General features: G+C 39.3%; 1 protein-coding gene and 1 pseudogene across 1 annotated transcript; both read left to right on the forward strand.

The window, feature by feature from the left end:
• The first annotated feature begins 1359 nt into the window (after nucleotides 1-1359).
• On the forward strand, nucleotides 1360-8515 carry LOC139740550 (uncharacterized). Its single transcript, XM_071651139.1, has 7 exons — nucleotides 1360-1431; nucleotides 4528-4588; nucleotides 5551-5604; nucleotides 6334-6455; nucleotides 7262-7354; nucleotides 7820-7891; nucleotides 8426-8515. The coding sequence occupies exons 1-7, from the start codon at nucleotides 1360-1362 to the stop codon at nucleotides 8513-8515; spliced, it is 564 nt and encodes a 187-aa protein (XP_071507240.1).
• Nucleotides 8516-12634: 4119 nt separating this feature from the next.
• Nucleotides 12635-23408, forward strand: LOC139740551 (uncharacterized; annotated as a pseudogene).
• Nucleotides 23409-26273: the final 2865 nt, after the last annotated feature.

A 26273-nucleotide genomic window follows, 5' to 3' on the forward strand; every position in this document is an offset into this window, starting at 1 on the left:
CGATGGTCAAGTGAAAGTTTGCAGTCCTCTTGCACAAAAAAAAAATGGAGAGAAAAGAAAATCATTTCATCGAGCCATTACTTCACCTATATTTTTTGTTTAGCATAGTGGTGATGTAAGTTGGTGGACAGGGAAGATTATAAATCTAGAACTATATTTGCATGGACATAATGGTGGTGAATAGTCAAAGTTCAACGTCAAAGGTCTGTATCCCAATTGGGTAGAAAAATAAACATTAGCAGTCTGTGTGTGATCACTGTAATATCATGGTGTATAAGAAGAGTGTGTGTGTGTGTGTGTGTATGTGAGTGTGTATGTGTGTATGTGTGTGTATTTGTGTGTATTAGATACAGAGGAAGATAGATATAGATGAAGAGCTAGAAAGAAAAAAAACACAGACCCTAGAAGTCATGAATGATAATGTATATCTCTTCCAGTGTATATACGCCTATTTTCCAATGTTTTGTGTCTTTAATCAGTGCCTGTACATGCAATACAAATCGGAATAGATTTCGTTTATTCTAACAACTCTAAAACATTTCTTTTTATATTAATAGACTGTTAGCATCATCAAGGAAACAAAACAAAAACTACACACCCTCCTTTGCTGAAGCCCTCATTGGATGCATCACGAATGAGTAGTGTCAGTTCGTGGCGCGCCGGTAATCAGCTATCAGCGCTCCCATTCGTAGCCCCGGGGCGTCCACATCAATGAACTTCAAACGTGACGACAGCCTGTATCACGTGTCACCGTCATCAGGGAGATTCCGAAGTGAAGTTAATTTCATGAAGTGTTGGTGGACATTTATATAACACAAACCAACGGACCTGGACGTAGACCTACAATTTACTGTATATGGTGTGCCTGTTTATGCAGCTTTCTTGTGAACCTTCAGTAACATCACTCATAATAAGTGTAGTCACACCCGTGATTGGTAGCAAAGGAGTGGGGCTATACGTTCATTGCGCTCTACCATAATTTTGATCGCGTTTCTTTGAAAAAAAAAAACAAAACAAACCGAGAAATAAATGACATCAATTCTTTTTTTGAAAAGTTTGCTCTATTAACTGAAAGATAGTTTTGGAGTTACGTCTGTGGATCTGAAGCTGACTATCAATTCTTTTCATGTGTCTCTAAAACAGCTAACACTAATTGCAAAATGGTTACGATGGAGTGGATTCTTTCCAATGGTGTTGGATTTTGGTGAAACTTTTTCATCGTTTCGTTCGTGGCTATCTTACTCCATCAGAGAGACGCGCTAAAAGATTAATCAGAACACAACGTTTGGAACTGATTGTATCTATAAAGAAATCTACGGCGTTCTAACTTCTATTCGTTTCGAGTGGAACTCGGTTACCATGGCGATTATCAAACAGTGCTGCTGTTGTAGCGTGAGGAGAGGATCAATTGTTACTGGCATCTACGGAATCGTGAGTATTGACATTACGTAACTACTTGCTCTTTCTTTCCGTTTCTTTTTCAGTTTCTATTTCTGTTGTGCACTCTTCCTTTTCTTCTTCCCTTGCTCTTCTGCTCCCCCTTCACACACACACACACACACACACACACACACACACACATACACACCCCTACTCTCTCTCTCTCTCTTCTTTCCCTCAAGCGCTTTGAAAAGGTGAATGTTTTGCTAGATTATGTTTGCCTATTTCGGAGGTCATTCGGGTGCATTGTGTATTAGCCTGATCTGAATGTTACATGTTGTGTCGTATACTATAGTATACTTTTTATTCTTCTTAATGGGCATTTGTGCATTGCAGTAAATTGTAATGTATGGAGAAAGGGTGTTAAATCATAATTCAGCTGCCCTGTATTATTAACGTTTTAAAGAGATGATCAGTTTACAGTATGAACGTGACTGTGATAATACATAATATTATTTACGCTCGTATTATCGTAAAGACAATCCGATGATTACAAAATCAATATAATTTAATGAATACTATGAATAATGTGCTCGGGTTTTAAAGGAGAATTATCTGAAACTGTTAAAAGTTAGACTGAAAAGAAAGAGTCAAAATTTATAAGCAAAACAGTGAAAATGGGATATAAATCTGGGAAGTTGCGAAAAATTGTGAAGCTTAGCCAATTTCTGCATTATGAATATGCCTATGTATTAGTGGGCTAACGATGTCAACATGTCACAATTTCCTAATGATAGTGTATGTAAAAAAAAAAAGCTTACGAAGATTATCTTGCTAGATTATGTATTCTCAAAGTGTAAAACAATGTGTTACCTTTGTTAATATCAAGTGTAAAACACATTTCAAGTTTATTTTTATTTTTCTCCATCTCAACATATAATCAATAATATAAACGCACAATATATATATTACATGACAGTAGAAAAATATCAACATGAAAATATTACTCTTTCTTTTCAGACTAACTTTTAACTGGTCCGTAGTTAATCTAAGCGAAACAGTGAGGTAAATCAATGTTGAAATGTACCTGAATTATATAGTTCGTTATAGATGATTCATCGTAACGTATGCCATCATTTCTGTAATGCCGATCCGACTTTGTACAACTTCGACTGTTATAAATTAGGTTAACTTGTTTCTTTATTGATATAATCCATATAGATTCTGAATTATATACGTGGTTATAATTTCCACAAACGGAGTTTGGATTAGTATATCCAATGCAGTCACTTTAAGTATCTTTGCAGCATGAAGTTTAAATGCAGTGGTTGCCACTCCGTATAAGAGATCTTATAGAGCACGGAGTGTGAGATCTCAAACACTATGTCATCATCTACTGGAGACAGCTAAGGGTTATTTCGGGGGCAGAATCTTGTCCTTGCGGGCTTGGGCGCATACCTTCGTATATCCGACGAGGAATTGGGGCGATGAAATCGAGTGAGGCACTTACGGCAATCCGTAACTGTCATTACGTGTTCTTTTCCCTTTCTTAACATATCCGTATTCAAACACAAGCCAACGAGATTTTGATTTGGGATGAGGTCGCGACTATGAGCCACTCACACTAGCATTATTATCGGTGATAGCTACTATTACCATCGACAGATTAAACTGGTGATGCAAGTGCTCCTTGTGTACGAGCTCAATCATTCGGCGCTCGTCATTTATGTTGAGACTCGTATGTATGTAGTTATGGCTCAACTTCATCATGATACAGATCATTGTTTTAAAGGCATGCTGTAATATATAATTATATGTATACATATATATATATATATATATATATATATGTATATATATATATATATATATATATATATATATATATATTTGTGTGTGTGTATTGTGTGTGTGGAGTGCAGACCAGATAGGACTGAAACATACCGTTCACTATACAGTATGTCATATTACTTTCATACATTATAGGGAATAATGTTTTCTTCAGCTAATTCTTATGGGTTGAGCGGTTTTTAATCTAAGTTTGTGTCAGTATTTTGCAAACATTTTAACCCTTACATTTATTTAGGCGCACTTTACTTGCATATACACAAAAATAGTAATTAGACACCCAAAATAAAGACAGAGAGTATTGATACTTCTTGACACAATTGTCATAATACTCACCTTTCTCTGCTTCCTTGGCCTCTTTCATCATGCTGATTTGATATATATTATGATTTAAATGATTAGCGCAAATATTTGCAAAGACAAAATACTGATAAAGCCTCTTTTTCAAGGGGGGGGGGGGCTAAGAAACTAAAGACATTTTGATTTTTCTAAAACAAGCAGAACAGCCTACATGGCGTTCAGATGATGTTTAATGATTTAAGTTTCAGAGATAACGTGTGATTTCTCCCCACGTCTGTATTTCAAAATCAACTTGTATTGTTAAAAAAAAAATGTATGATTGTTTTTTTTTTATCGGGTTGTGATAAACACGCTGTAACATGGCCGCATTGCACAAAGAATGCTACAGTTGAAACAGTCTGTCACCACACTGTCCGTGACACGTCAGTATCTACAAATCAAAACAAAGCATGGCCAACCAATCATTCTTTGCTCCATGTTTGCTTTTAACGAGATTTCCAATCGATGACTCCACCATATGCGTGTCTGCTCCGCTGATTAACAAAAATCATCGCGAGCGTTGATTGTTGAAATGATTAAGCGTTTATTGAAACGATTTGTTCGACACGTGTCCGACCTCACACGGTGCCAAGCCAATTTTCGAAAGTATAATCATACAGCATGATGAACTTTTTGTTTTGTTCTGCTTTTGTTGTTGTTGTTGTTTCTCACGCACGTTTAAAGCACGAAATCGACCAGCCATTCAAATTTTCCTTTAACGATGTAGCCATGACAAGTCTTGAAAACTCCCCGCGGAACATATGGGATAAGAGTTTCGTTTACGTATCATTAAACTCTTCCGACGGCGCCATTTCTTTGTAACTAAATGTATCTCTTTTATAAACCGTATATAGGTTTACAAAATGCATTTGCCATTATGCTTCATCCTTACATTCCATTTGCCATTATGCTTCATCCTTACATTACATATACCTTGTCTGTATTTTCTTTCCATTCCAGTTGTATTCAGTCATCATCATCGCCCATACATCACTCATGTTCAAGGCCGACTCAATCTGGGGTGAGTTTCACCAGCCCGTCAATGGTAGTGGTCTTTCAGAAAATCCATTCAGAGAGAGAGAGAGAGAAAAAAAAAGAAGCTTGAATAAATACAAATTGTTGAAATTGTATGTTTATTAGCGAATCTGTGCTTTTGTAGCAGTAAGCACACGGCACATTTCCGGGGAGCCACACTGAAAAAAATAATTACAAGATCAGTTTAATGTAAAATTATTCATTTTGAATCAACAACATTCTCCCAACAAAGGTATACCTAAACAATCGGATAAACTCAACTATTACTGTGAAGCGTATAATAGATAACTTCTTTAAAAAAAAAAAATCGACGTGGTGTAGCATAGTCATGTGAAATGAAGGTATTCTTCTTGTTTCAGAAACTGTGACCTTGAAAGAAAGAAAAAAGATAATGGGGAGATCACCCTAAACAAATCAACCTTGTGACCAATGGCAATAAGATGTCTGAGATATAAAATTCAGATCTACTTATCCTTCCATGTAATGGAAGACTGATCCCTCCTATATGATTTGGTACACCAAGTGATAAAAATTATGATTTCATAAGATGATGATCTACTTACAATCTTAATGACCATCGGTTCAAAAGCGAGTCAAATCAAAATTACTGCTTGTATCCCTTCAGTGTGACGATAGACTGACTTCTTTATCCTATGATGGTACATTATTACTAGATTAAAGTTACTCAGAGTGGTACATACTAAATAAAAGTTATTCGGGTATAAGTTATTCATGGTTTTGACGATGATATATGCATGCAGTACGTATCTATACATTAGCGAGTAATTATAATCATGGTAATGATTTATTTCATAGTGTCTTTAAAATCTAGTCAAGAATAACAACGAATAAGTTCATTAACCTGTTAAAAACAATAAACTGTTTTCATATTTTGTGACGATTGTAACATTTGCTTATTGTCATGTATTTTGTCTCTTCATCTTCAAGATCTACGAGGAAAGATCCAGCCGCATTTCGCCGTGAAGCAGTTTTACAAGTTAGGTGTGTATCATAAATATTCTTGTTTATATGGTCATATTTAAATCCTCTCTCAGTGCCGTTTTTTTTTAACTTCCTCCATCACACTGACAATATTTAAACACCACTAATATTTTGCCAACCGCTAATGCCCCAGTCACATATAAACACGGATGCTCAAGGATTTACACGGCGATCCGGGGAGATCCGGGGACGTCCGGAGAGATCCGGGATTTTGGTATGACTGTACACACGTTATCAACACGGCAGCTACACGGATAAGGCCGGAAGAGCGCAGCGTCTACACGGACAAACATAGCATCCACACGGATCAACACGGCAGCTACGCGGCAGCCACACGGACCACCCCGGATTGCTCTGCCAACACGCCCAATCCCCAGATGACGCCGGATGTTTTTGACCTCCAAAAGTTGCCGTGTTGGCCTCCCGGCGTCAACACGGATCTCTCCCCGGATCAGATCCGGGGTGGTCCGGGGTGATCCGGGATGTCTATGTGACTGAGGCATAAAGCATCTCCAGTCATTAAAGTAGGAGTTTATAATTATTACAGTATAGTCGGTTCGTTTCTTGTCTCAAAGGAACTGTAATCACTGGCAATGGTGATACAGGTGTATAGATCACTGCATCAGCACAATGGACAAAAAGATGAGGAAAATATTCTACGAGAAAGATGTGATGATATTATTTAAACATATCACATTGGCCAATATTGACTTACTCTTTATCTTGCAGGAGATATCATCAGCGAGATTGAGGACACCCAGCGGACCGAGTATTATGGCAGAATCTTCGCCCTGGTCTTCTTTGGTCTTTTCCTGCTTTCCTCCATCCTTTTGGTTTTCGCATCGTGCAAGGTAAACCATCTCCTCGTGTCCTATAAAAGTCCATGTCTTTCACATCTTACCAAGGTGTGAATACGCCTCGGTTCCTTTTGTTCTTTATTTTGCAACCCCTAAAAGGACACTTATAACCATCAGTTTTGTAAACTGTATTGTAAAGGATAAACTTGTATAGGAAATCTCCATTTCCAAGCCTCAGGCTTTTGCGTGATTTCCTCCTTTGACTCACACATCTCTGTAAATATTTTGAATGTGATTTTATGAAATGAATAAATTGGTTTGAATTGAATTGAATTGAAAAAAAAAAACTGTAGAAAAGAATCATGCAACATTCACTTCCCCTTCGCAAAAGAGTGGTCGTGCAATAAAAAGATGAGAACTGCGTAATTTCAGAACAGAAGAAGTCTTAATAATAAAGGAGGCCCAAGTGCGAATATATCTCAAGTATACATGTTGAGTCAGTGAATGCAGAAGAATTTCAAGTTGTAGTGCACAATAGTGAAATTGATCTTCATTGAAATATCTATTTGGGGTAAATTCCCCATTCATCTCCAAAATAAGACCACCTCAGGTGCAAATATACTTCCCATACCCCAAAAACAAACAAACAAACAAACAAAAAACACACACACACACAACATAACAAACTGGATACGTCTCTGCAATATCCATCTTAAATATTACCCCAAATTTCACGGAATCAGGATTTATCTGCTATTGCTGACGAGATGTTGTGATTGTGATCATGCTGGGGACGTAATTGTAGTTTGGATACAACGTTCTTTCAACAAAAGAGGTGTGTCTCTTTCTTCTGACTGCAGAGATACCGCTTCCTGCTCTTACCGTTCCTCATCGTCCTATGCAGCCTTATCGTTCTCCACTTCATCACCGTCGTCGAACTCTTCGGTGCAATGGTAAGGAAAATCGTCGTCGTTGGTTGTGAAGCTAAATTGATGACGAAAGACACCAATTTTATACAAGCTTGACATGTTCTTGTTAGGCAGCATCGAGTAGTTCAGTAAAACACACACACACACACACACACACACATACACACAAGAACGTACATAAGAAATATGTTTGATTATTATAGCAATATGTTTAAGTACATGTATTCATTCGAAAGAGATCAGTTCACATGTATGTTTACAACAATAGATGAGTTGAGGAAATGATGTGTTTGTTCCATGGGTATGACATATCTTGATTTTACTGGATGTTTCAGGGAAGGAAAGCAATAAATTTCATCTATACAGTATTTGATCATATAGGAATGAATATCTTATACCGTATTTCTTATTTTTGCGCAAAATAATCTTCTTCACCTTACTTATTTTTCTTTTTTTGGCTTTTGTTTTGTTTTGTGTGTTTTTTTTCAGCTGCAGATGTCTATTATGGGCATATCGCTGGTCTTGCCTCTGGCCTTTCACATCACTTCAACACTCATTGATGTAAGTACAACTACATCCTTGTATACTTGTTTGTGGCTGACGTTCTTGCCAACACGAATTGATTCATTAAACAATTGCCTTCGATGTGGGTTTTTTTTTGCGCTCTATACTCCGTTTGTGTAGCCAAACACTTGTATAGCATTTGAATTGTACTACATCCATATTCGCCAACGTGATGCAGGCATGAAAGTACGTGGGATCCATGCAGATAGCAATTTGGTACAAATCAGATTCAAAGAGTTTGACGAAGTGATTTCGACATTAAAAAAAGGGAAATCGTGTTGAGTGCTCTCGATTGTATCTTTACATTACTTATTTTTCTTCAAGATCGATATGGTGAAAGTTACGCCCTCGGAGTGAATACATGTAGGCCTACCGAGTATAGCTTTAGCATCAATCACATTTCAGGATCATACATTAAAAAAAAAAGGTATGAGGAATCTCGGATTTGGTGCGAATGCTGGAAAGTGTACCATGACCAGCGATCGTACAAGACAGTACTTTTTACGTTTGTTTATTCTTTTTTTTTTTCAGCTGTCGTGCGTGCTGTGCGTGGTTTCTCTCTTCCAGCAAATCCAACAGAGACAGCGACAACGAGAGCAAGGATCACGGAGACTCACGTGACCCAAGCCAACATCCCCTCTTTCTTTCACTAGGCTAAATCGTCATAGATATGATGTACACTGTATAATTGGAAGACCACTTGTCCGCACCATACTGTTGTTTTTGCTGTACAAGTGACTAAATTCTTCTGAATAAGCTAAGAACAAGTTTGGCAAATGAGAGCTTCCAACCAGTAGGGCCTACAATACCAGTTACAACTGACGAGAACACGGAGACAGTTTTAAAAGGAAACAAACTTTTTAATAGAAAGTATAGAGGAATCCGATGTATAATGGAAATAAGAGAGAGGAAAATACATGTAAAAGAAAACGATGTAATCGATAGTAAAAACACCATCAATATTTGAATCATACAGATATGAACTTGTTTTTTTTTGCTTTTTATCCTCGTTTTTTCCCACACTAAAAACTCCCCCAAAGAAACCGATGATCTAATCCCCATTTAGTTGATATTCTTGTTTGTGTATGTAGCTCAAGAAAAAATAAAGTTGGCATCAGTTTCATACGGTTTTGTGTGAGTGTGTTTTGTCTTCCGATCACATGGTTCTTCACGTTAAACACCTACTTCTTTTTGTTAACACGATTCAATGATCTTACGTATGTATAATACCAGAGCTACCAAGTCTCACGCATTGTGAGTGAGACTCAAGCATTAGGGTCTGTCTCACGATCTCACGCATGACACCCATTTTTCTCACGCATTGGGAGCATAGCTTAAAGTGAGAGTTGCAATTGAAGGCATATTTCCCTTTTGTCGTTCAAAAGAAGTAAAAAAGAGTCACTTATGTATGCACCAGCTTGCACCATTAAGAGCTAAAAATTGAAAAAGTTCCCTACCGTGGGAGGGTGGACACACACCCTCCCCTCGCTCATAACGTTTCGCTCCCTCGCTCATGCACATGCGTGTGCGCTGAAATGCTCAGTCATGAAAATCTCACTCATAAAAATTTTTTGAACTTGGCATCTATGTAATACTAGTAATGATCATAGATAATAATAATAATGATATATATGACTTTTTTGCGCCAAATCCACTCTGAAGAGTGCTTAAGGCCACTGGATACTGGTCACTGGATAGGCCTAGATTATTTCCAACCACTCTCCACTCCCTGGGAACATTCCAGCTAGTCGCCATCCTGTGGACGACGCACATCCTATATTGGCTACCCATTTATACTCATGGGTGGAGAGCAGCAATTTTGTGGACAAAGTGTCTTGCTGAAGAGCAAACGTGTAGGGCTTCACAGGGCTTGAACCCACGAACCCAAACCACGCTCATGTCATTCATATCAAATCTATCTGATACTGCAGGAGTCTCCCTGAAAATGTCAAAATCTGTTCATATCTGAATAAGAGAATATTAAAATCTCCCTGATTTGGGAATTATTTTCGCCCATTGAAATGCATCTAACACACAGATAATTATCTCCCTGATTGCTGTGTGGAATCTCCCTGATTTGGATGTGCTCAGATGGGCGCTCTTATCGATCCACTCGGCCGCAACACCTCCACACATGCTTTTTAAACATGCTTTTCAAGTCAAAGTTTCTTTAGCCAAAAGTTATTCTCCTGGAAATTGTGTTGGTATTGGAATCTTATAACATGGAGGTAAAGACGAAATCACTGCTGGGACCGGTGCAAGTATGCTGTGCTGTGAATAATTTCTCCACAGCAAAGCTAGAAATATCTGCACTGGCCATTCTTTGGGCGACATCCATGATATATGTGTATAGGGATTTAAGGCAAAGTGCTTCCTACTGAGGCAGTGTTTGAAGGCACTTACAAAACACACATATTATATACTTCAAAGTTTTGAAATACACACTCCAAGAGAAGTAGCATAATGTTTGATAATTTTGATCATTAGAAGGTTTTATTCATGCTGATCAAAGGCAAGGCAATGCATTTTCCCAAATATCTCTAGTAGAGCGGTTAAGCTCTCAAAATTGGGTGAATTGTGCAAAATTTGACTGAAGCATGAAACTTTCACAAGTAGTAGCACATGCCATAAGATTCATTTTAAGATCGGGAGGTAAGTCTGATTTCACCTCTGATGACCTCCAGAGGTCAATGAACTTTAAGTGTCAGAATATTGATGTTTGGCGTCTTTGGACAATGATAAACACAGTTTCGATGTCCTAAACGAGCTTATTCTGATACAATGGATTGTCTTCACATTCCACAAAGCATTGGCAATTATCAACAGGGTTTACCTTTGACCCCTGAGGACTACGAAAAGTCAATGACCTCAAAATATATGAGAAAACTGATATTTGGTGTGATTGGTAACGATAAACATGGTTAAGATTTAGTAAATGAGCATTTGTATAACAATGATATGTCTTCATATTCCACCGAGCATTGGTGGTTACAGATTTTAACCTTTGACCCCTGATGACCCTATGACGTCAATGACCTCAAACTTATTGAATACTGATATTGCACGTCATTACTTAAAGGTAAGATTATTATGTTCTGAATATGCACCTGTTATACAATATGACTGTCTTCATATTCCACAGAGCATCGTTTACTATCAACAGGCAACACTGAGGTTTCCACCCTTGCCTACAATATAACAAAAGGCCAATGAACTTAAAAACCAGAAGAATTTGTAATTTTGATACAGTGAACTGTTTCAAATGGAAAAAACAATGAATATATGCTACAATATTGTCCAGGGGCCTATACATAGAAATGCTAGAGGTTATGTAGGCCTATACAGTACCCCCCCCCCCCCACTTATTCCATTGACTTAAAATGTTACACAGAATGCATATAATGTGAAAGTGACCTTGACAGTGGGAAAAACCAAAGACTTCCATGTCATTGCCCTGGTATTGGCTTCAAGTTCAGTACATGTGCATCCTATGCAGAGCTCAGATTCAGTGCTTCACAGTGTTCCAGTCTGCATATTAGCTGACACACAGTAAGTTGAATCATGTTTTTAGTCTGTTCCATTACCTTTCTATAAGGACCTTGACATTTACATAACACTACAACTTATCATTCCTCGACATATTGATGATTATAAATGTTATAGGTTTTGACAAAGGGCCCTGTAAGATGTCAGTTTTTGATGCATTATTTTTCAAGTGTTTCTGATACCGCTACCAGTTAGGTAAAATATGTGTAAAGCCATGCATTACTGTTAAAAAAGTGTCTAGTGTCTACTCATCAAATGAACTACCCATATAGGTAAACATCCATATTTATTCAACTTTGATCTCTATGGACTGAGGTCAATCATTTCAAAACATAAAGACTTTGATGTTTGATGCATCAATTGAGATAATTATATCCACTGATTGTGTATAATGCGGTTTATAACCTGTTGGGCCTGAAGGCTAGTTATCTCATGTACGTTCACATAACTGAGCTCTCTGTTTCGAACCGACATCACTGACACTTATTAGAAGGAAAGTATGGTCAAATTTATCTTGGTTGAAAAAAGAAAATAATGGTCTCTGATACACTAGTTAATCTGAGCCCTATGAGAAATGATTTGAATGAATAGTTTCTACTTACATATCAAATACGTGATACAAATAATCAATATGGCATCTAGATCTAGAGTAACTCCTACGTAAATCTATACTAATTAAAAAGTAAACAACTTGTGAAAAAATGTAAGATTGAATAGTATAGTGGCCTTAATTACAAGGAAAACAATCACTATATTCGCAATTTTCATGATGCAAACTTTCCTGTGAAAAATAACTCATGGAGTATGATACTCGCTGATATGAACTAATTGAAATTGATTTAAAGCTGTTGACTTGGTGGTCTAACTCATAAACCTATGGATGCGACTACACCAACATACGTACGTGAACAGCATTGTTCATCTCATGTAGATGTCGACCTACTCTACTAGTATTCTGTCGCGACAATGTATTGAACGGAAGCGAGCAAGAAACTGCAGGTTTTAGGTCAGAATTCACGAACTATTAAAAGCTGTATAAATTATGTCATCCTTCGAGTAATTTCTGTCAAGGATATCTTATATTGGTCACAGCAAAGTTTGTACTAATTACATATTATATCCCAAAGATCAAGGTATATCTAATGATTAACATGATGACTAAACCATGCATTTGTATTACAGTGAAAGTGTCTACTCGTTGCTGTGGAACACTGGCAATCATCTGACCTCATAGGATGAGAGGTAAATATCATCAAGATGTAAGAATGTTGATCTCAATTGTGTTCTCTTTTTTTTTTAATAAACGTGTTGCTCACTTTTCATTGTGTTGATGGTCAGTGGCGTCGATCTGTTTTAACGATAGGGGAGGGGCAACAGGGGCTGAACTATTATTTGTTATTGAGTGGAGAGACGGAGCTAGGAAAAAAAAAAGGTGTGGGAAGGGGGTACTTCCCTCACACTCTAGCTTAGGAAGATTTTGCAGTATAGACTAAAAATTCAGCAATCTGGTACACACATTTTGGTGAAATTATGGATCTTTGCCTATCATGACATACGTAATAAGAAAATAAGTTTTATACTAAAACGTGAACGACTGAATCACAGTATCTCAGCTCTTATTATGTTGAGGGAAGGGTCCGAATGTGATACCTCTTTTGACATAACAGCCCTTTTGCAATTTTAAAGCTGAAATACAATCACCTGAGGCACACTTTTTTGTTGTTGTTGGGAGGGGGATATATCCTTCCACTTGAGGAAACTCTTGAATTTGTTGGAACTGAAGTGACAGATCTGGTGTACACTTTTTGTAGAAATATTCCGAAATTTGTCTATCCTAAAGTGAATTAATAAATTCTATTGAGAGGGACCAAGCGAGGGAGGGGGTGGTATGATGTATCCCCCACTCACGCGAGGGAGTTTTTACATTTCAGAATTGAAATTCAGCAAATAAGCCGGTTCACATTTTTTGTGTGTGAAATAAATGGACAGCTAGGTAAAAAAGCAAGAAAAAGTTCCAAATCTTGACAATCATTAGACCCTGAACGACGTCGCTGTCCATAGTCCTGCCCTCTTTTTAATACCTCTCTCATTTAAAGTCACACTCCCACAAGACTTTTTAAATCATCTCATGTTTCCCGTGCTATTCATAAAGTCAAGAATCATGGGGAAAATGCCATTTTTATTCATGCATGCCCCGATTTCTGCAATAGCCTTCCTATTGACTTAAAAGCTTTTATGACTTGAGACTCTTTCCCCCAAAAAAGAGTAATCTTAATATGTTAATTTTGCTCTGTCGCACATTGAGCACTCTACAAAGTGGATTTGGTGTAATATAATCTATATACTATCATTGTTGTGGTAATTATTGCTATCACTGTTATTGATTTATAATAGTCAGGAGGACAGTTGGAGGTCAAACTGTGGTGGCTGAAACTTACACAATTTTCGTTCTTTTTGTTGCAGATCATTGTCTGATGGCCAGAACAAAAATATATCATCTAAGACCTGAGACCTGATCATCACCATGGCAAAGCGTCATACAATCATAGACCCAACCCAGCCTTCAATGGCCAAGGAATGTAAACTGCCCCCACAAACTAACTGGAAAATGTGTATTCTTTGCCAAGCAGACACAGATGAACCTTTGCAGTGCCCACTTCGATCTACAATGAAACCGATTGGTGCTGGCTATGCATCCTTGACGGAGGATCTCATCCAGTTTAAAGGACTCCGCCACATGCCAATGGACCTCCACTTGAACAGACTGGATGATGGCGATGGTGTAGAAGCTACTTTGAGGAGACACAGTGCTCAGTGGCACCAAAAGAGTCGCTTAAAATTGAACAAAAAAATGTTTCTTCAGCAGAGCAAAGCAGAATCAGCTTCAAAACAACAATCTTGTACCAGTACTCCAACAGTGCGCACACGATCAGCTGCAGCCCAAATGATTCTACAGTCGACCGAACCTGTTTCTTTTGTAATAACCCAGCTGGCAATGCTGGCTTGCACCATGCAGCTACAACAGAAATTAACAAAAACGTTCGGAAATGTGCCATTGAATTGGGGGATGCTGAACTTCTTGCCAAGCTGTCTGCGGGAGACATGGTTGCCATAGAAGCGAAATATCATCGCAACTGTCTTCGTGCATTATACAACAAAGTCAGACCTGCCGCCCCCAAGGATGAGGATGCAGATCGACTGCATGGTATAGCCTTTGCTGAGTTGGTGGTATTTATGGAAGACACTCTTGAAGATGGGGACAATGCTAGTATTCAGACTCTCGGACTTGGCCAACCTATACAAGACGAGATTAGAGCAGCTTGGTGCCACTGTGAACAACCGAGTACACACAACTAGACTGAAGGACAGGCTCCTTTCTGCACTTCCTGACCTGAGAGCCCATCCTCATGGCAGAGAAACACTTCTTTTGTTTGAGAGAGACATAGGTCCAGCGCTCAAAAAGGCCTGTGGATGTGACAATGATGCCATACACCTTGCAAGAGCTGCACAGGTAGTCCGTAGAGAAATGTTTGAGACCAAGTTTACCTTTGACGGTGCATTCAAATCTGATTGTCAAAAAGATTCTGTGTCACCTTCCCTCATTGCTCTTGTGAACATGATCCTCGATGGGGCCAACATCAACCACCAGACTCAGTTCAGCAGCCCGAGCACCACAACTGCTGCTCTTACAATATCACAGCTGCTGGTGTTCAATAGTGTTAAGCATGCACGGAATGCCGAATCGACCTCAGTTCGCCATGGCCGCGAGAGAGAAACGCCACTCCCGCTCTACTTGTCCCTCAAGATAAACTCTGTGACTAGGAGTCGAAGCCTGATTGACACATTGTTCAACCTTGGGCTGTGTGTGTCCTATGATAGATTACTACAGCTGACAACAGACATTGCCAATGGTGTCTGCAAGCAGTGGCGTATCTAGGGGGGGGGGCAAGGGGGGCACGTGCCCCGGGCGCCACTCCTTGGGGGCGCAAAAAACGAAAAAAAAGCGAAGAAAAGAAGAGAAAAAAAAAACGAAGAAGAAGAAGAAAAAAAAAAACGAAGAAGAAGAAGAAGAAGAAGAAAAAAAAAACTCGCCCGGAAAGGGGGGGGGGGGAGGGAGAATGATGGGGGGGGGGGCAGAAAACCAAATCAAACAAGGTAAAAACAAAACGTGACGACGCGGACAAAATGACAATGTCTATTGTGTTCACACATGTCATCTAATATTTAGCAGGCAAAATGTTTCACTGAGCAGCGGCTGCAATTTCTTTCGTTCTGAAGGCGATCGCCGATTGGATCAAAAGAGGACGCTAACGGTTTCGAACATACGGGGGGGGGGGGCGCAAAAAAATCAAAAAAGATAAGAACAAAACGTAATGATGACGTGGAAATATACAAATTTCGGCTTCACTTTGTTGGTATAAATCGTTATCTATAAGGTCGTCACTATATCTTGATTAGAATTGTAAGATTTAATAAGCAAAAAATGACAAGAATTCCATGTTTTGTAAGCTGAAATACAGCTCGCTCGCCAAAATTTATATATATTATTATAAAAAAAGAGGGATAAGAACAAAACGTGATGATGACGCAGAAATATACAAATTTCGGCTCACTCGCGCGCACTAATTCAGAGTATTTTTTTAAAGTCCTCAGTTTGTTGGTATAAATTGTTATCTATAAGGCCGTCACTATATCTTGATTAGAATTTAAGATTTAATAAGCAAAAAATGACAAGAATTCCATGTTTTGTAAGCTGAAATACAAAAATTTTCGGCTCGCTCGCTGCGCTCGCCAAAATTTATATATATATATATATATATATATATATATAAAAGAGAGATAAGAAAACGTGATGATGACGCAGAAATATACAAATTTCGGCTCACTCGCGCGCACTAATTTAGAGTATTTTTTAAAAGTCCTCAGTTTGTTGGTATAAATCGTTATCTATAAGGCCGTCACTATATCTTGATTAGAATTGTAAGATTTAATAAGCAAAAAATGACAAAAATTCCATGTTTTGTAAGCTGAAATACAAAAATTTTCGGCTCGCTCGCTGCGCTCGCTCGCCAAAATTTATATATATTATTATAAAAAAAGAGAGATAAGAACAAAACGTGATGATGACGCAGAAATATACAAACTTCGGCTCACTCGCGCGCACTAATTTAGAGTATTTTTTAAAGTCCTCAGTTTGTTGGTATAAATCGTTATCTATAAGGCCGTCACTATATCTTGATTAGAATTGTAAGATTTGATAAGCAAAAAATGGCAAGAATTCCATGTTTTGTAAGCTGAAATACAAAAATTTTCGGCTCGCTCGCTGCGCTCGCTCGTCAAAATTTATCAAAATTCGCTACATTTGAATCACCCTCAAAAAGACCCCTTTTAAGTGCTTGAAAAAAGCATATCATGTAGACTTTGTTTAAAGTCCCTACCGGGATGGGGTTGGGGTTGAACACTTTTTCAGAAATTAGGGGCGCAATTTTCGCGCTTGCCCCGGGCGCCGTTTCCCCTAGATACGCCACTGTCTGCAAGCGCTTTGACATGGAAGAAGTTGTATGCCCACCCAAGCTGCGAAAGCGACTCTTCACTACTGGGACTGTTGATAATATTGACCATAACCCTACCTCTGCAACAGCCAAGGATTCTTTCCATGGTACAAGTATATCCCTTATGCAGCATCCATCGAACACAAATGATGGCCTCGACCGTGGTGTAGTGGTGATCGGGCAAGACGTACCTTCTGCCAAGTCTATAACTCCTCTGCCGTTAGAGTACACAAGTGTACCACCTGCTGCCATGAAGACACACCACTTCACTGCACCTCCGATTCAAGGTCCTGCAAAACCTCCTGACCTCATGGCTGTTGACGCTGCAGTGCAAGAAGAGTACCCTGGTATAGATGGCCGAGGACTGTGGAGACAGCTCTAGAGAAGCAATCCATAGATGAATGGGTATCATGGTCTGCCTACCATGCTTCTTTCCAAAAAGCATTGATCCCACCTGCTGCAATCAATGCACTTTTGCCTCTGTTTGTAGACAGCGCTCATTCTGTGGCAATGATAAAGCATTCAATGACCATTGTCAAAGCAGCAATTCAGCACCTGAACCCTGGACAAGTTCCTGTTCTTGCTTCAGATCAGCCACTCTTCGCCCTTGCCAAGGAAATTCAGTGGACCTGGCCAGCCACACATGGGGAGGATCACTTTGTGATCATGTTTGGCGGTCTTCATATCGAGATGGGTGTGTTGAAGGTATGTTCCGTGACATAAAGTAGCAGCTGAGTACATATTAAGATATTCTGGTACTCATGCAGTAGTTATACCACAATTTTCATCAATGAAAGTGAAATAGCATGCGTAGTTTTACATTACATTGTGTCAGGAAGGGCACTTACAATGCAATTTTAACATCATTCATCATAACTGTGTCATTTTTTTTTTGGTCATTTCTTTTTGCAGCTGCTTGGTGACAGGCTTGAAGATAGTGGTTGGACGAATGCCCTGGTACAAGCCAACATTGCCAGCTCTGGGACAGCAGATTCCTTTGTCCGAGCCAGTCATGTTACCAAGACCCGCCATGCACACCAAGTCACAGCTGCGACTCTCCACACACTACTCCAGCAGGCGTACAGCAAAGACTGCACACAAGACAGTGCCAACAACACTCAGCCAGATGAAGAGGTCTTTGAGGAGTGGTGCAGAAGGCGGGCAAAGGCCAGTGTGCATTTTGACTACTGGCTTAAAGGGACTGTACAGTACTGGTTGAGGTAGGGATTCATGTTTTGAACATTACTAAATGAAATAATGAAAAGCCTCTTATGAAATATGAAAGAGCATGTAATTTTAAGAAGGATTCAACGTTTATTTGATAAAAATTGGCTTTTAAATGGCTGAGATATCAAAAAAAGTGCTAATAATAAAAGGCGACATGCCCCAACTTTATTAGGATCTCTTTGTTTCACCTTGTTTTTGGATATCTCTTTTGTAAGTCGCCCTGCGTGGTTGACATGCTCTTATTTTGTGCTCTGACATTTTGTGTTATTTTCACTGTATTTCTGTGAAATATTGGATTTTCGATTGTATCATCCTATTTTGTAACGTACATGGATACAGGTGGCCAAATCTGGAACTGTATTTTGCTGTATTTGGTGAGATATTTTATGCATTATTTTCTTACAAGTTCTGATTCGAGCTACACTGAATTTGTAAACCATTTTGTGTACACAGTGACTATGCACTTCACTTTCATCTGCGCCTTATTCATGTTCGCTCAACTCTAACAGAGTGCCCGCCATACTCTAAGTCATTGTTACTCTGGTAGTATAATGGATCTATTGAGACTTTGGCTCATCATTCACATTGTATCTGTTTGTCAAGTCTCAACCACAAACTATCATGTACGTGTACAAGGGTATTCAGGGAATAGAGAGCCCTTTCTTCATTGTAAATACTTTAAATACCGGCTGCCATACTACAGGAATTCCTCTGCAACATTTCAGCTCAATTTACTGAAAGCCGGAGATGTCGCCCCTAACCCAGGACCAACAGCTGAGTATTCTCACTTGAGCTGTCGCACTCCGATACATTCTACATCCTACAATAGACTTGGTACTTGGGAACGCATTGTATACAACAGGGAGATTCTACTGCTGTGCAACCCTGCATGGAGACATTTGAGTCTGGAGACAGTGACTAATGATTTGCCCAATTTTCTTCATAGAACAGGCAAGAACAGGGGCATGCTCAATGAGAATGTATGGAGAAGAATCAAAGAGCTAGGTGTTCAGACACATCTTCGAGGGAAGAGATGGGGACGTCGGAAGAATGTTAAGACACGGACACGAGTGGGCACAATACTAAGTGCCCCTTCATTGTCACATATACCAGTGATCACCTCATCATGTAGGAAACTGACCTACAAGAAACTGAGAGGGATGAACGTCGACAATCTTAAAGTCGTGCCAAATTTAAGTAACTCTTTTGTAGAGTCCAATTGTAATGTCTGTTTATGGAATGTACATTCTGTTAGAAACAAAACAATATGCATTGCTGAATATGTTCACGAACATGACTTCGATATCATGTTTATCACAGAAACGTGGCTTAACCCCCAGGATGATGTGATAATTGGGGAGTTGACTCCTAGAGGGTATTCTTTTATAAATTCACCACGAAATACAAGTACACGTGGGGGTGGAATTGGTGTATTGTACAAGTCTACTCTTAAGTTGATGATGAAAAATTCTGTTCTGTCTTTTTCCACTTTTGAGTGGGCACACATTACTGATTTGTCATGTTCGGTCAATTTTTTCATTGTGTATAGACCACCACCCTCTTCAGTAAATAGACTCACATCTTCTAAGTTTCTGAACGAATTTGATGAATTTGTAAGTGAGATATCCTTGTATCCGGGGAAATTGGTGTTATTAGGAGACTTTAATATCCATTGGGAAGACATGTCTAAAAGCGATGTGCTTCATATGAATAATAGTACAGCATCTGCTGGGCTTATCCAACACGTCCAAGGTCCAACTCATAATCTGGGTCACACCTTAGATTTAGTTTTTACCCGAGATGATTTAGTAATATCAGATTGTAATATATTTGAAACATGTATCTCTGATCATCATATGATCCGTTTCTCACTGGCTAAACAGAAATCAGAGTTAATTTCTATTACTTCTTCATTACGCAATTATCGCAAAATTGATAAAGTTCAATTTGCTAATGCTTTGCAGGAATTAGTGTCGTCTCAACCCGCAGGATTAGATAGCTTGTTTGATTGGTATGTTTCTGGAGTTACTAAGGTACTCGATACCTATGCTCCATCTGAGACAAAATCTCGCCCTTTGAAATCACGTATGCCTTGGTTTAATGAGTCCACACTTGTAGCTCGCCAACTTCGTCGTAAAGCAGAACGAAAATGGCGGAAAACAAGACTTGATTCAGATCGTAAACTGTTCATTGCAGCAAATAAAGATGTATGTCGGGTTATTAATGTCTCTAAAGAGAAATTTTTGAAAGACAAGTTGAGTTCATGCACTGTCAAGGAGGTATATCGCATTATCCACTCACTTTTGAATAAGAAAGCAAGTTATCTCCCCTTGTATGATTCTGCATCCATATTAGCGAATCAATTTTCTTTGTTTTTTGTCGGAAAGATAAGAAAAATTAGAGATGAAGTAGATGCGTGCAACAGAATCACTGTAAACCAATTTTGTGATACTGTAAACGTAAATATTCCTCTTTTTGATAATTTTCAGTTGCTTACACAATCAGATTTATCCAGAATCATTATGTCATCTGCTACTAAATCTTGTCAACTTGATCCCATTCCAACATGGCTCCTGAAAGAGAACCTCAATCATGTATTACCATTGCTTACAAACATAGTCAATCAATCTCTTTCCACAGGTGTTTTTCCCAAAGGAGCACACTCGGCAATAGTAAAACCACTTTTGAAGAAACCCAGCCTGGACCAAAACGAATTTAAGAATTATAGACCAGTGTCAAATTTAACATTTCTAGGTAAACTTATTGAGAAAGCAGTTTGTAAACAGTTAGTTCATCACATTGAGTCTAACAATCTTTTTGATTCTTTTCAATCTGCTTACAGGTCTCTGCACAGTACTGAGTCAGCTTTAGTAAAAGTGAAAAATGATATTATGTTTGCCATTGATTCAAACAAGGTTGTTTTTGCTGTTCTTTTAGATCTGTCAGCCGCATTTGACACGATTGATCATCAAATTTTTCTTTCCCGTTTATATAAACGAACAGGTGTTAGGTCAACAGTTTTGTCCTGGTTTCAGTCATACCTTTTGGGATGGTCTTCTCGGGTTGACATTGCCGGTAATTTGTCAAACCCCACTGTGTTAGAGTTTGGACTTCCCCAGGGATCAATAGTAGGACCCATAGGATACTCAATTTATACTCTTCCAGTTGGCGAGATAGCCCAACATTATGATGTTAATTATCATTTTTATGCTGATGATATACAGTTATATATTTCTTATGACCCGAAGACTCCAGGAGCTTCTTTTAATGCCATCACTAAACTTGAAATGTGTATTTTAGATATTAAGAAATGGATGGTAGCAAATAAGTTGAAACTGAATGATTCGAAGACTGAGTTTTTTGTAGCAGCTTCAGCCCACAATCTGCGCGGTCTTTCAAACATTCAGCTCAATGTTGGTTGCACACTAATTAGCCCCTCAGAAACAATAAGAAATCTTGGTGTTATTTTTGATTGTCGAATGTCAATGTCTCAACATATTTCTCAAATTTGTAGTACTGTTACGTTTTATTTAAGAAATATTGCTAGGATTAGGAGATTTATTGATCAATCTGCATGTCATAACGCAGTGCGTTCTTTAGTTCTATCCCGTATAGATTATTGTAACGGGCTTCTCTCTTCCATTCCTTCAACTCAACTGGATCGTGTGCAGCGACTTCAAAATTGGGCAGCCCGATTAGTGTTTCAGGTTTCTAGGGACTACCCATCTCAGCCACTTCTGAAGTCGTTGCACTGGCTTCCTTTGAAGCAACGGATAATTTTCAAATTAGTTTTGTTTGTTTATAAAATCCTTAACGATCAAGCTCCGAAATATTTAGACGCCTGTTTGACTTTATATACACCTACTAGAAATTTGAGGTCATCTAGTGATCCGCTTCGTCTCACATACTCTGTTACTCGCACCTTAGCCGGTGATAGGACATTTACTGTGTCTGCTTCAAAGCACTGGAACAATTTACCACTTACCGTTAGACAGTCTCCATCAGTCAGTGTGTTCAAAAAAGCCTTGAAAACACATCTTTTCAGTAGCAACTAGTTCGTAGCTGTATATATAACATTTATCCAATTATACATACTGTCGTACATGTTTTGAATTGATTGTAAGCGCTTTGGGCCTTGTGGGAAAAGCGCACTATAAATAATAGTAATAATAATAATAATAATAATAATAATATCTCGGCCATTTCAAAACCGCTTTTCATCGAATAAACTTTTGATACCCCTTAGAACGGCATGCTCTTTGACAGCTCATAGAGTGGTTTCTGAATATCTCGCAAAAGGTTAAAAGCTACATCCTCACCTCGACCAGAACTGTACACACCCTTTAAGACCCTGTCATTGGAGATTCTCTTTCTGGTGTACATCCGATCACTTCGTGAAGGGAACTTTGAGCTCTATATGCAATCCCTGACGCAGATTATGCCCTGGATGTTTGCCTTAGATCACACGAAGTATTCCAGGTGGCTTTCTGTGCACATCCGTGATATGATGAACCTCGTAGACAAGCACCCAGATGTCCTGGCAGAATTCAAGGCTGGGAAGTTTGTGGTACACAAGACCACCAACAAGTTTTCTGCCATGGCAATTGACCAATGTCACAAACAGAACAAATGCTGTGATCAAAGGATGTGGTGGTGCTATTGGACTAACAGGAAACCCTGGGACACTCAGACGCTGGATGGTGGCAGGTCCTGAAGTAGCAAGGATCACCGCAGAATTTGAAGAGCAGACGACAATAAGAGGAGATGAGAGTGCTCACGACACTGAGAATTTTCACCATGACCAGAAACCTGGAGTGCAGGCGGCTTTCATGAAGGATATCAGAGCACTTACAGCAGTGTTTCAAGATATGGGGAACCCATTCTTAGAGGACACTCAAGATCTGTTGGTTCTTGACACGAGAGACATTATGGAATCTGCAGTTTCAGAAACTGTGAAAGAGATCGAATCTCTTGGTCATGAGCAGTATACAAAGTTTGTTGAAGAAAGGCTTGAACTTTGCACGACACCAGTGACAGACACGCTAAAGAAGAACAAGTTGCCACTCTTCAGTCGGCCACATGTCAGGACACAATCAAAGCAGCAGATGCAGCTCGCAGCAGTGAAGAGTGATTGCAATCTCTTTATCAAGGTTATACATCTCATGTCAGTCCAGGGATGGGGACCTTGACCAGTTCTTCCGCCACGAGAACCAGGCAGCCCCACCTTCGTTATCAACGGGAGAAAAAAATGCACCTTGGGGCAAAAGCAGATTTACTGCATTGCTTAACATCGGACCTCGCTGAGACCAAGTGTGCACCTACGGTTGATGCTACAGTTGTTGATGGTGCAGCTGTTGTGCAAATGCTCAGCAAAGACCTTTAAAGACTATGCGAGCACCGTCTTTGGAGCATACATTTCCAGTCAACTGATGAAGGTGAAAAGGCTGGACATCGTTTGGGATGTGTATATTCCCAACAGCCTGAAAAGTACAACGAGAGAAAAGAGGGGAAGGGGCACTAGAAGGAGAGTGCTTCCCTCTACTGCCATGCCAAAGAACTGGAGGGGTTTCCTTCGTGTAGACGAGAACAAAACTGAACTCTTCAGCTTACTCGCACGAGAGGCAGTTGGTCTTCCAGTGGCTGATGGCAAGAAGATGTACGCTACATGTGGAAGTGGGGTTTTCTGCTCCCCTACTGATTCCGATTTGACCAGCCTCGCCCCATGTTCACACGAGGAGGCAGACACACGCATGCTTGTACATGTGGCAGATGCCGTACATAAGGGACTCAAGAAACTGACAATACGCACTGTGGACACCGATGTTGTGGTGCTAGCAGTAAGTTCTTTCAACAACATTACTCCTGACGAACTATGGGTAGCTTTGGGTGCTGGATCCAGCTTTAGTTACATACCCGTACATGAACTGGTTGCCTCCATGAGTCCAAGACAATGTGCTACTCTCCCCATATTCCATGCTCTCACCGGGTGTGACACGGTGTCTTCTTTTGTTGGCAGAGGGAAGACTGCATGGGAGACATGGAAAGTTTTCCCAGAGGTGACAGATGCTTTTGAGGAACTCTTATGTATGCCATGTGATGTCAGTGGAGAGTCCATGTCACTGCTTGAGCGCTTTGTTGCGCTGATTTATGACCGCACCAGCAATCTATTGGAAGTAAACGATGCCAGGAAGCATCTCTTCGCACAGAAGTTGAGGGCTCTAAATAACATTCCACCAACGCAGGCTGCACTTCGGCAGCACATCAAACGCGCATGTCTGCAAGCAAACTGCTGGAACCAGACTCTGATCCTGAATCCTGACCTACCAAGCCCATCTGAATGGGGCTGGACAAGGCACACCTCTGGATGGCAGCCTCTTTGGACAACTCTGCCAGAGGCATCAAAATCTTGCCACAAACTGATCCACTGCAACTGCAAGAAGGGATGTACAGGCCGCTGCAAGTGTACCAAGGCTGCACTCAAGTGCACTGAATTATGTGCATGTTCAGGGGACTGTTAGATGCAAGCAGACACCTAGACATTTAACCATCAATATGGACGATACCTTTGTGTGTGTGTCTGCTAATACTCCACATTTGCCTGAGGTCATGAACATCTCCGTGGGCATGTGTAAGTGTAAAGACCTTGATCAATGAAAATTGGACAATTGCACAAATCATCTTAAGGCACAATTTCATATAAGCTCTTCTGGATAACGCAATAACCTGATTGTAACCTTGATGCTACTTATAGCATTAGATTTCATTTCTGGAGTTACTGGCCTCTCACATGAGCTTGACATCTGCATATACTATGAATTGCAACTCGGTACGTGAGATTTGCAGACGCATCAATAATAACATAAATTAAGGGTAATAACATAAATTAAGCCAAGAACAGCTGCACTTAGGCCTACCATTGAACATTAATCCAGTAAGCCAAACATTATTATTTGCATATTAAATTTTTAAGGTCATTGCCCTTGCATTGCCCTCAGATGCCAAAGTTGGATACATGAGGACAGTACACGGTGTTTCATGGAATTACTACTTAGACACTTTTATTGTAGTATGTAATTGTGTGGTCAACCATCAACTTTCTATCAAATATCGATTTCCAAATTTTGAGGTCACTGACCTCTCATGGCCTCCAGAGGTCAAAGGTTAGAACTTTTTAATCTTTGCAGATGCTCGGTGAGATATGTAGCAAGTTCAACTGTGGCACAAATGAATGCTGAGTACATTTTGCAAGTTAATTGTTACCCATAACATCATGATCACAGGCCCTATATATCAAAATGAATATTGTTGTATTTTGAGGTCACTGACCTTTAGTGATACTCAGAGGTCAAAGGTGAAAACTTGATAATTCCAAATGCTCTGTGGAATATAAAACCAATTCAATTTTAGCACAAATGAATGTTAGTACCGGTACATTATTCAGCAGTTTATTGTTACCCATGACAACAAATATCAATATTTTGACATTTTGAGGTCATTGACCTTTCCTGGTCCTCAGAGGTCAAAGGTAGGACCTGTTGATAGTTACCAATGCTTTGTGGAATATGAAGACAATCCATTGTAACAGAATAATCTCGTTTAGTACATCAAACTGTGTTTATCACTATCCAAAGATGCCAAACATCAATATTCTGATATTAAAAGTTCATTGACCTCTGGAGGTCATCAGAGGTCAAATGAGACTTACCTCCCGATCTTAAAATGAATCGTATGACATGTACTATAAATGAGAAAGTTTCATGCTTTAGTCAAATTTTGCACAATTAGTCGGCTTATCTGCTCTACTACTCCCACTGAATCAATTCTGCTGAAGAACTCTGATAAGGTACCAGATTTAGAATGAACATATGACATTCACTGAATACGTTTATCCCTATGCTATTACATATATTACACACACATGCATGCACGCACACACACATACACACACACACACACACATACATACACCATACTGATAAATGGGGGAACTGCAAGAATTCTGAACAAGGTGACAACTCGTGCATAACTGATCTCTTCATGTGAATTTTGAAAAT

Source organism: Diadema antillarum, unplaced genomic scaffold (genome assembly GCF_040938485.1).
Source record: "Diadema antillarum isolate AM-2024a unplaced genomic scaffold, OU_Dant_1.0 seq00000861_RagTag, whole genome shotgun sequence".
Taxonomy (NCBI): domain Eukaryota; kingdom Metazoa; phylum Echinodermata; class Echinoidea; order Diadematoida; family Diadematidae; genus Diadema; species Diadema antillarum.

What these genes read in the sequence shown, in the direction of transcription:
- LOC139740550 (XM_071651139.1), top strand. Translation starts at nt 1,360, where the DNA reads ATGGCGATTATCAAACAGTGCTGCTGTTGTAGCGTGAGGAGAGGATCA. An exon ending in TTACTGGCATCTACGGAATC is followed by an intron (nt 1,432 to 4,527) that starts GTGAGTATTGAC and finishes TTTCCATTCCAG; the next exon opens with TTGTATTCAGTCATCATCAT. An exon ending in TCACTTCAACACTCATTGAT is followed by an intron (nt 7,892 to 8,425) that starts GTAAGTACAACT and finishes TTTTTTTTTCAG; the next exon opens with CTGTCGTGCGTGCTGTGCGT.